General features: G+C 29.9%; 1 protein-coding gene across 2 annotated transcripts in view; it reads left to right on the top strand.

Annotated features, from left to right (window-relative positions):
• LOC102672618 (transcription factor stalky-like) overlaps positions 1-12,162 on the top strand; it is a 16,743-nt gene extending 4,581 nt beyond the window's left edge. Inside the window, exons 3-6 of one of the 2 annotated variants that reach the window (XM_006616152.2) lie at positions 10,275-10,409; positions 10,779-11,215; positions 11,324-11,855; positions 11,950-12,162. In XM_006616152.2, coding sequence (XP_006616215.1) covers positions 10,275-10,409; positions 10,779-11,215; positions 11,324-11,855; positions 11,950-11,985 — 1,140 coding nt within the window. In that variant the 3' untranslated portion in view covers positions 11,986-12,162. Of the gene's footprint in view, positions 1-10,274; positions 10,410-10,778; positions 11,216-11,323 lie in introns of both variants that reach the window. The other variant, XM_006616150.2, reaches the window with a different exon arrangement.
• The last annotated feature ends 36 nt before the right edge of the window (positions 12,163-12,198 follow it).

Raw genomic sequence — 12,198 nt, 5'->3', positions numbered from 1 at the left:
TATATATATATATATATATATACACATATAAATATGTCAATACAAATATTAACGTTTGAAAAGTTAATAATTTTTAATATTGAATATACGAATATTAAACTATTTAAAAAAAAAAAAATAACAAAATTTGTAAAATAAAAAATTTGAAGGATAAAAGAAATGACAAAATATTTAAATTAAAACATTCAGAAATCAACATATTAATAAATAGTTTAGTATTAAAATAAATTCTCACAAAATATAAAAAAATCCAATAGTATTTAATATTTACTATTATCAATTGATAGCTACCGGAAGAGTTTGATTAATGGTTTGTTCATTAACGAGCGGCACGGATAGAAGCGGGAAAGGCTACCTAGTTGTCCACGGCTCTGGAATAATGATCATCCTGTAAGGATTGAGCCAGGACAAATTATCGTATGCAACGATACCTAACCTGCGTGCCCTGTGCACGCTGTTTCATTAGAAAATGCATACGAACTACGTACTTACTATTCATTATATATACCGATACTATGTTCCTTTCTCGTGATGTATGAACCGCGAGCAGAGAGGCACGCTTTCGCTCGTCTACAATCGTATATATTCCCGTTGTGAAAATTCCCGTAATCCGTTTGGGTCAAATCTTTCTTCTTCTTACCTGATTAGTGTTCCAGGATATGATTATAATGAGAAATTTTTATTACTTCTTCGAAGCTCGAAATTAGCAAGTCGAAATTTCTATTGTTATAAATTATAAAGTTTGTCATATATTAAACTTTTATTCATGTATATGTCTTTGATTAATAATCAATAATCAATATTATTTTTGATAAATTTTTTAGCTATGAAATTTAAATAATGTTGTAATTAGATTATATAAATATGTTTGAATAATTTTTTCTTATAAGCTTGAAAATCGAATTTCATATTGAGAAATTAATTCTAGAGTTAATGATTTCTATAAATATATGTTCGTATATAAATAATATATATGTATTCTTTAAATGTTTATTGTTAGAAGAGTTGATAGATTTCTGTTAGAAGAGTGATTTCTGAGTTGATAATGTACGACTTTTCAAATACTTTAATTGTAAATCACTAATCCGAATACCTTAAGTCATTCTGTATATATATATATTTCAACAATTTCACTTTCTTGCCATTCCGATGTTCTGGTACCTGTACGTAGGTAAAACTGGTCTAAAATAACAGAGAGCCTTGTTCGCCAACGATTTGCACAAGTCGATGAATAGCCGACTCTTCGACCGCTGTTCTTTGATCCTTTCTATAGACAAGGTGGGGATTAGGTCTTGTCATGGAGTTGGCAATAGCCGATTCCTCATGCAAATGGTACAGTTATAGGCAAAAGTTTAGGGATACGGATTCTTAATTGGGGTTATACAAGGCTTCTATAGATTTACTGGTCATTTTCTTTAAGGAAAATTTTCTTTAAGAAATTACTTGAGGCTATTTTTCTGGAATGCAATAAAATATAAGATATATAGTGAGACGAAGTTAAAATTTTAAGGAATTTTATTTATTTATTGAACACTATAAATATAAAAATATTTAAAGAAATTATTTTCAGTCTATTAGCAAGGATCTATTTTAATTTCTAATATTATTTATTAATATATATTACTTACTTCCTCTTTCTTTTTCTGTTTTCCTTAATTCCATTTCTAACTTTTTCATTTCGTATGACATTATCATGATACGGAGGAAAAAATTAGAACTATAAATAATTTATAATTTTTCTATTTTTTTAGCAGTAATTTTATATATCGTTTATTTCGTTTTGCTTCTTTTCGATGCACATTTTACATTGACATCTATATATCCTTTCATCCATTCTTATATTAATCTTTTTTTACATTTATCAAATCGTGTTGGCAAACATTCTTTGAATCTAATTTCTTCGCTTTTTTTAAACACGATATTGTTCTTTCAATATATATATTACAATCGTTCTCAACTCGCCTCTAAAATTATCTCTCCACCTCTTGTGTAGATTGTACTGAATAGAATTGTTCGGCTGACAATTGAAGTCAGCGAATTACTCTCTAATCACTAATAAGCCTGCAATGGAGTCTATTACTCGACAAAAGGGTGGGGATGCGTATACGCAGAAAACTCGATTACCGCTCAAAGCGGAAGTTAGAAGTTTTAAAAAATTTTCACTTTCGGAATTTCGAAACATCCACTCCAATATTTTTTATCATTTTTTTTCTCTGTTTTTTTTCCCTATATATATGTATATATATGTTGGTTTATGAAATGTAAATAGTGCTATGTTATTTTTGTACGTGAATCATTCATTGTGGATGCGGCATTAAGACGCCTAGAACGAGGTGAACTCTGAGGTCGTTTTCTCACGCTCTTCGTCGAAGCTTGGCGCTCTCTCTCTCATTCTCTCTGTATTTCTCTCGCCATCTATTTCCATCTGGGGACCGTAAAAAAGGCGACTGGAATTTCGCGCCGCCCGTGATTCTAATTCTTCGCCTGTCTATATTCCTTTCGCCATCGCACCATTATGATACAGACTTAAATACAGCCTACACTAGCAGTTATTCCTTTCACGTTGTTTATACAGTGGCTCTTTCTATCTCTCGGTTCTACTATCATAATTGTAGTCATGTTTGTTGTAATTTAATCTGTAATATATAAAATAAGACGAGATTATTTACTAACTGAGAAAAACATAATCAAGTTTTTTTGTTACTTGATATGTATTCAATTTAAATATTTGTAACCAATTTAAATATTTCTTATCGAATTTAATTAGATAACGGAAGGATAAGAAAATAGTATTAAGAATCGAGAGTTTTGTTTACTTAATATCTAATATATGTGCACGTATATGAAACATTTTATTAACATTTGAAATTAATAATAATGCAAATTATAATAAAAAGATATATATTAGTTGATAAAATATTTTTATATATATGCATTTTTATACATTTTTGAAAAATGGTTTCGAAAGAGGTTAAGAAATACATTTTAATTTGAATTGAACGATTAATCGAGTTCTTTTCGTTCTTTCAAACAACAGCTGTCGCGTTTCGATCCCTCTTCGATCTAAAATTAATCTAAAAATTGCGTAAGCTGTTTAAAAAAGACGGAAGCAGTTCGTTCTAATCTTCTTCTGGAACGGTTTAACACGCGTTGGGTCATCGCGAAGCGACCCACGTGCTGCGAACGGAATGTCATGCGAAATCAGCGTGACACTAAATTGCCCGTTAAATCGTGTAGGAACGAAAGAAACGATAGACTCGGTAGTGAACTATGCAAAAAGGTATGAAACGAAGAAAATATAGAAAAGGAAAAATAAGTATAAAAAAAAGTAGGTAAAAAGGAGACGATTATATGAAAGAATGTTACTAGGAACGGAGAGATTGTATCCATGGAATTTTAGACGTAATTCGTTGAAATCGGAAGAAACCGGTTAATCGAACGTATAGAATAGTGGAATAAAATGGAAAGACAGAAAATCGTGATTCTGCCAGAGAAGGAAGTATAAAAGAAACGAGGAATCGCGTGCGCTTAGTGTTTCAAAGTAAAGGAATGTGGAATGTTAGGGATGTAGAAGATGCTCAAGGCCGAGAGTTAGGTACAGAATTAGATTCCAGCATCTAGTGTTTTTTCTATCTTTTTTGTGAGTTTGTTGATTCGTTTGTGGCGAAACTGATGATGATTGTTTCTGAAATCACAAAAAAAGATATGTTATTGTAGCTTTTGATAAGTTTTAATTATTGTTCTCAATAATTGGTGATGTTTAAATTTAGCGCAATTGTTGATATTTAGGGTTGTTACATATTTAGGATACGATAGATGTTTAAATATCGCGCGCATTTGGAACGCCGACAGACCGCGTAATTTAAAATCCGCGGGTAATTTTTGAATTCTTAAAAGCTTAGATATAAAATATATAATTTATTATTGGACAAAATCTTTAATGATCATACAGAAAAGATATTGAAATCTATCTTATCTAAATTAAAATTTTGAATATTTTTATTTTTCTCGATAATTAGCCCTACATGATTCATACATTGATTCATTGAAGGAATAATGTTGTATGAACGCGATTTGTTAATTTCTCTGAATATTTTTAATGTTAAATTTACATTTATAAAAAAAATCAATTCGAAGTTTAATATAATTTCTATTTTTTTTCTTACGCGAAATTATTATCGATAATCGACGATTACAGTAATAAACGTTTATGACAAATCATAAAGAGGAATCGGTAAAGTCATCAAGGAAATTATAGAACGTGCGAAACGGTTTATCGAATGATACATGCATAACTGTAAAATTCCAAGTCGTTCGATGTTTCCGATCTCACGAGGATGAGATCGCTTAACTCGTATTGGAAGTCATGCAGAGACATACGAGTACAACTGTATGTAATATCATACTCCAGGAACGTCCACGGTCCAACGATCTTAATATTAAATATCATATCGTAAAATACGCTTGGCAAGAATATCGTGGAATCGGGTACAAGGGAGATCCTTGCCGCGTTTTATAGAAAGAATCATTCACGTTTGATTAGTAACTCCCGAAGTTTAAGAATCTCGAGAAAATTACATAAATGGATGTGTTAATGATCAAAAGCTTTATAAAACATGATTTACTATGTAATAAAATATGATTTACTATATATAAATTTATAGAAAATTAATCTTCAAGTTATATTTATGTAATTGTTTTTACATAATTATATGTGCTATTTAATCATTTAGTTATTTTTGTCATTAATCACCAGGGATTTAAAAATTACCTATATATGATTCTTGTATATTCTAGGAGATTTTTATGGTTTTTAATTATAACAAAAAAAAGCTTACCATTGAAATATTATTGTTACCTTCAAGAAAGTTTCATGAAAATAGTTTTGATTGATCCAATTTTCCTTCTAAAATACATTCTATATTTATTCTGTTACTACAAACTACGAACTTCAGAAACTTCTGAATAACGTAGAATTTATATTGTTAGACAAACTAAAAGTTGCATTCAAATCTTGCTTTTTAAGTATTCATGAATTCAAAAATTTCAACTTGCAGTAGGTTAATGATGAAAGTTTATCAGTGTTTCGTTTTTAAACAGAATATCGATGAAGAGCGTATTCGAAGCTTCAATTCGAAAGAAGATTTTTTACGTTAGAAACCGCGGTCGATGTGTATCGAGGAAAGTTTGCCGACTGCAATTTCCTTCGCAGACGAACGTATTTTCCGCACTACTGAATTCCTCCTTCCATGCGCAATTCCATGTTTCACGATCCTTTCGTTCGCGACAGAAGAAAATGTTTTCGTAGACTGCAAAAGCCGCGTTTTCAACATCCGCGAGGAAAAAAGGGAGAACCATATCGAATTTCTATAGAACCGAGAAGTCTATAGTTGATCGTCTCTGATCGTGTTCCAAATGGAACGCCATTCAGAGGAAGACATTCATTCAAAGACGAAAAAAGATTCTCGACTTTAATCCACTTGGAAATTAAATGCCACTTGATTTAAAGTTTGAAGGACCAGGGATATTAATAAAGTTTGGAATGAAGTTATTTTGTTGAAGCTAGATAAAACTTTTGTATCTTTAAATTATTATATTTTTTTATCTTTGAGATTTTTAAATTGTTATATATTTGAATTCTTTAATTTTTGCACGCATTCATAAATTATAGAATATATCAATTTCGAAATCTTTAAATTTTGTTGAATTTTTGCAATTTTTTTAAATTTTTAAATTTCAGTTATAATAATATATTATTTTATTATATTAATCCAATTTTTATTATAAAACAGATGCGTGGAGCAATCAGTTAATTACTCGAAACTTTTCATCGTCTGAGAATTCAATTTACTTTCAATTATTGCTAACTGGTATGTTTTTACTACACATGTATCCTTCGATATCTTTTAGTTTTCAAAACAATTCTTTTTTTAGTAATTTGTAACATATATCAATTAATTTCTTCATTGGTTAATTAATTGAACAACGTTACATGTTAAATTATCTGTAACTGTTTAGATTTTATTTACATATGAGTCAGATAAAATATCATAATGTTATTGAAAATCATTCTCACAGTTTATATCTGATCTTCTTAGCTTCTTAGCATTCTTTAAATAATTTACACTATTAACCACACTTCCATTCATTTTTTTATCTTTTCGTTTTTATTTATTTTTTAATCTTATCATATTCCTATCATAACTTTCTCTAGAATCCTGAATACTGTCATTTTAATTGCTCTTGTTTTTTTATTCTTCGTTATTTCATTATTTTCATTCTTAGAAATGAAACTTCGATTTTACTTTCATATGTGTAAAATTTATAATATTACATCATTAGTTTGATATACAGGTTTTGTTAAAATCTAAAAATACTTAGAAAAAAAATTTTTTCTTCAAATATATTTAAACAATTTTTTTTTTGTTCCATTTTTCTTTCTTTTTTAGTACTAAAAACTAGACTAAAAGATTGCGTAAGAAGCAGAGAGCTATGTGTTTCGCTCTCTAAAAAAAGAAAATTCCGATGGAAAATGTTATCATTATGTTTAGATGTTTAAATTCATCGATCCTCAGTAAAGGAACCGGTGATTTTATGATTCATCGACCTCGTGATTAGTATTCCACATCCGCGTGTCGCTACATCTTATTGTCCGTGGAAATTACATTTTACGCGAGTATCATACCAATGTGCAAATTCGATGATTTGATGCACCATGAATATATAGGCTCGTCTAGTATACAAAACACGTAATTATACACTTTAATTCGAACATCGTCCCGGTACCCTGTTCGGAAATTGAAGAATGATTTGGACAGAATATCGGAGATAATCAATGCTTTTAATTTTAAAATTTAAAAGCAAAGTTAGGAATTTAAAATTCTATCAAATCTAAAAAATTTAACAATTTATAAATTTTAAGATTTCCATGAAATAGATTTAAAATGTTTTGTAAGATTTAGGTTAGAATTCAAGTTGTAGAATTAAATTAATAAGTAATAGATGTTTTTTAAATATTGATATTATCCATAAATATTTATTTATTTTCAATATACTCGAATCTTATTCTTCAATCTCTTTATTATATTTAGCCCAATATTATACAAGATCAATCAAACACAAAACTAGCTTCAACATAACCTCTTCTTCAATTCACCGTAAACACAGTAACACATATTTCCACCAAGAGTCCTCTTATTTAACGAGCTTCCATTGATGTACTTTTTCCGTGGAACAATAATCGGAATATTAATTATAGTACTTCTTGTTTCTAACGGTTCCCCGTGTGTATTTTATCAGTGAAAAATCTCGCCGTAAGAAAAACGTCAATGAACGAGTACGATTACTACTGGTGTTATTTGTTTTAATAATTAACCGAACGATAAAATCGACGAAACGCGCACGTTCGGTCACGATCGTTCTTCATCGGTGATATTCGGAGAGGCGGGAAAAGGAACATCGTAGCGAAGATTTCTTTCGCGATGTTCGAGTATGCAGCGGTAACCACGGCGGAAATGGAAAGAGAGCATGGCGAGGGACGAGAAAAAGAGAGAGAGGAGGAAAAAGGAAAAAAGAAAAATAATTCGAGTATTCCAACAAGAAGATGGGAACGAATCTTCCTAGCGAAACATCGTCTGCACGTTACCAGTTGGCTGGACCTCTCTCTGTATTCGTTTGACTGGAATGCACCAAAAATAAATTCGACGGCGGAGGTGCGCCATTTTGGAATCACCCCTTAATGCATTTGTCTCTCCTCCTCGCACATTTGTCTTCCTCTCTTTCTTATTCTTACACGGCTTCATTCTGTCACATATTTTCTAGATCGTATCGCGTTTCTGATTCCTCCGTGATCATGCGTTTTAAATCAGTTGCACTGGATTTCGTTTCACATTCAGGCATAAGTCTTTTGAAAATCGTCCTTAATCAGCTATACTTTATTTGGATTTTAATTTTTTTAATTTTAATTTTTATTATCAATGCTATCGCAATCCGTTTCATTTTACGAGTTTAATTTTCTATTTGTAATTATATTTAGCTCTTACAAATTTTTTCTTTGTTTTATATGTACATATATTCATTTGGAAAATATTCATACAGTTTTACGATCTCGAAGGATAAAATTAATATTTTATATAATTCCTAAAAATTAAATAAAATCCTGATTATTAAATTAAATTATACGATTAGGTTATAATCTGAATACAAAATTACCTTGAAAAGTTAATATTTGTTGAAAAAATTGATTAAAAAGAAGACTTAAAATAACAAGTTTTATTCTAAATCTTCTTAATTGATTTTTTCATACATATACTATATAGAATCTTGCACCCCATGAGTTGCACCCTCTTGTCGCTCAAGACAGGACTTCCCTCAGACGTTTCTGTCCTAGGGGATTTCTTTATTCATTTTTTTCATCACCTGAAATGTTGTATACTATTAATAAAATATACTACTAAAATATATTAATAAACTATTCAAAAAAATAAAATAATACAAAATATCATATAAAAAATCGAAATAAAAAAGATATAATTTATAAAATTGTTTACTATAACTTTTTATTAAAACGTTAAAATTTAATTATTTTTAAAATAAATTTAATATTCGAATTATTATTATTAGAAATCATCTCTTTGTTGATAGTATCATTAATTAGTGATACCCTATAATATTATCTGAATAGTAGATGGCTATTAGGTACAAAGAGGTAGCTAGTGTGTACAAGTAGAAACGAAGAAATACTGAATAATTCAGGCAGTGACCGTAGCGAGTGACGTCACGATAGTATTCAGCCGGTGGACGGTTCAAGCTGAGCGACCATGTGGAACCCCATCCGCTTAGGTCCCTAACTGAAAATTTCAACTTTCTGTACAAATTCCCTTATGTGGCTTTCGATTCTCGACACTGAAAGAAACCCTAGTTAAAGAAACCATAGACAAAACATCGTCCTAACTTTTTTTGCGATACTATTTTATTTAATCTTAAAAACATTACCAATTTTTTTGTGATTCTGCAATTGTTAGAGAAATCGACATATGATTCCATCGTATATGAATTTATTTAATAATTTATGATGCATAAAATGTGATTTATGATGTTTGATATTTGTGATTATTATTGATTTATGATATATAATGGTTGGAGATAAATATTTTATCAGGTAAAGGATTACATCTATAGAAACTAATAAGAAAAAATTGTTTTTATAGAATAAATAAGAATGGAAATTAGGACTTGGCTTGTTTTATCTTTTTGCATGATATCAACTAAACAATTGTTTAATTTGAAATTAACATAAAATAAATGATAAATTTATATTATATAGGATAGTAATTGATATAAATTTTAACAAATAGAATAAAATACAATTCAAAATGTTCAAAATTGTTTTTCTTAAAATTGTAACTTTTAGGTTATGTCATTATTCTGCAAACAAGCGATATTGTAGGTTAGTAGTTCTAGCGTTAAATGAGCCAGTATTTAAAAGTTTTTGAAATGTCTAGCAATTTTATGTCTACCAATTATTAATAAGAGTAAATCTCTGGCAATGACTTTAATGACAACGATAGTTGGAACGCATGGCGACCGATTCAAATGATAAATACATGATTCTTTCAACATCTCGCGCGTCCTGGCTTCGTTATCAAGCATGGCCCATCGCCGGATATCTCGCAACTCGTACCGTATTTTTCCCGCCATTGTATGGAAATGTCAGAAACCTCGTGTTTCTTCGAACTTCTTTTATTCCTGTCCTCCGCGACTCGGCCACCGAAAAGAAAGAAATATGCAAATGTTACAAAAAGGCCCATTCGAGTATTATCGCATCGATGTAGCATTATTGAAATTTTTGAAGTAACTATTCATAGATGTTTAAGCGTTTATTTAATGATAATTTCATATATATAATTGAAATGAAATAAATGAATATGAAATTAATTATAATTATTATTATACATTTTCTATTATACATTTTCTTATCAAAGTATTATTTTAAATAAAATATGTCACTATTGGAAAATCAATGTCCACACAATAAACAGATATATGCTTTAATGTTTGATTCGTGTTCACTCCACCGTGTGAAAATCTCCTACGCAAGGTGAAACCTTGTATTAACGCATATATATCGTACCATGCTTCTTTACTCTTTTGAAACGATTATTACGTTCAGGAAAGTTGTTCGAGAGTCTGGACACTTTCCTCGTTAAATATAAATATATCAAAAGTTAGAAATTTAATATAAAAAATAACTAATTTTATTATTTTTGTTTCAGCAATGCCAATCACTAATAGAAGAGAATCAAAAATTACAGAACGCTTTAACAAGCAATCAAATACCTCATGTACAAGTGATCGACAGTGTTTTCCTCCAGACACAGGTTGAAACATTGCAATGGCAGCTGAAACAGGTTTGTATTCAATGAACAACATTTAACATACTTGATTTACAAGAGGAAATTGTTGATGTCCTCGACCAGATTACCTTATTCCCATTTCTCGAATACTTTATGTTTGATTTTGAAAAAAATATTCACGTACTATTTTTGGTATTTTATTTTACCTGAAAAATTTTTTAATTTTAATCAAGCATATATAAGCATGTATGAGCAAAATTGTAGAAAATAATAAAATTTAAAATATATATAATAAATAAATAAATATAAAATAAAAAATATATATAATAAATAAAATTTAAACATGATATAAATAAAAATATTAAATATTTTTAATAGATATTAAATATTTAATAAAATATTTATTTGGAAAAAATATTACAGACAGAAGCGAATAGACAAATGTACCGTTCTTTAATGGAGCAAGTGGTACGTTTCCTAGATCGGGCTCGCAAAAGCTTGGATATTCTTCATGAGAAGAATAATCTCAAAGATAAGAATTCAATGGGACGAGTTCCACGTAGCCGTAGTGTTCATGCCGTTCATGCGGATTCCTCACCGAATCGTGCTGTTTCAGCAACATCTTCCTCTCATTTTATGAGGGCGAAATCAGTCACACAAATCTCACCATGTACCACGAGCTATCGTGAATTTACCTGGTCAATGCTTCGTAGAAATGATCCGACACACTGTACTCCTCCACGTAATAAATCTCAAGATCTCAATAAATCTCATGACGGTATTATTTATAGAAGACCCAAACAATCAGAGATTGATCCGAATGATATACCACCTGAAAAATTATCTCAAGAAGCATTCAGGTTAGTAACTATATATTTTTTTGAAATAATTTTATGTATAATTACTATTAATATATAATTATTATTGATATTTTAAAATAATGAAATAATATAAATTAATTATTTCAGGTTAATGAGGACCGTTCAATCGTTGCTATCAATGAGAGAGCCCGATCTTTTTAGAATTCTGTCGATAGAAAATAATTCTCCTTCGCCTATAGATCATCATCGTCATAATAACCATCATAATGAGATATCACTATCATTGCAGAATGGTAGCTTTATAAATTCCACGAGTTTACGGGAAGATGGCATTTATAATATACGTTCCAATTACAATCGTGGAAATGAATCGAACAATACTGATAATGATAATAGAATCTGTTTTTTTAAATCATCATCAAATATTACAGAAATTGATCAAAATTTGCAGAATCTTCTTCCCGGTATTAGAAGATCTCTCGATGCCACTTCACTTAACTCAGGAAGTAGCAAAACCACTGAAGAAGAAGATGTACTTTCAAATAATAATAATTGCTTTAATGTTTCTATGCCAAATGATCATATTTTCTCATGTACACCAACATCAACGCCAAATAAGCATGATAGAAAAGCAGAAAAGGAGAAAGACAAGTCTTCAAAATCAAAGCCAGCTGCTAGCGTAAGCAGTGTTGAGGATGAAAGTGGATTTTCTTCCATGAGTTCTTTTCAAGAAATTGGTTTACCTAATGCATTATCAATCTCTCCTATAAAAGGTTATCAGGAAGTGGGTTTACCTGAGATATCTGTAGAAAAAACCAGACATCGTAGATGGTCGTCAACTCCAGCTGAAATTCAAGCTCTTTTTAAACAGCGTAATAGTTTTATTTCTCAAACCGCCACTGAATCTTTAAGTGTTTGGGTTTAAGTGATTCTACGAGCGATATACATACTTTCTAAACGAGATAGCTCTGGTGAATGTACTTTTGGTACATTGAAATGTGAACAATGATCAAACATGGATA

Source organism: Apis dorsata, unplaced genomic scaffold (genome assembly GCF_000469605.1).
Source record: "Apis dorsata unplaced genomic scaffold, Apis dorsata 1.3 scaffold_251, whole genome shotgun sequence".
Classification (NCBI taxonomy): domain Eukaryota; kingdom Metazoa; phylum Arthropoda; class Insecta; order Hymenoptera; family Apidae; genus Apis; species Apis dorsata.
The sequence above is the reverse complement of the archived record's forward strand: the minus strand, read 5'-3'. Positions and strand labels throughout refer to the sequence as shown.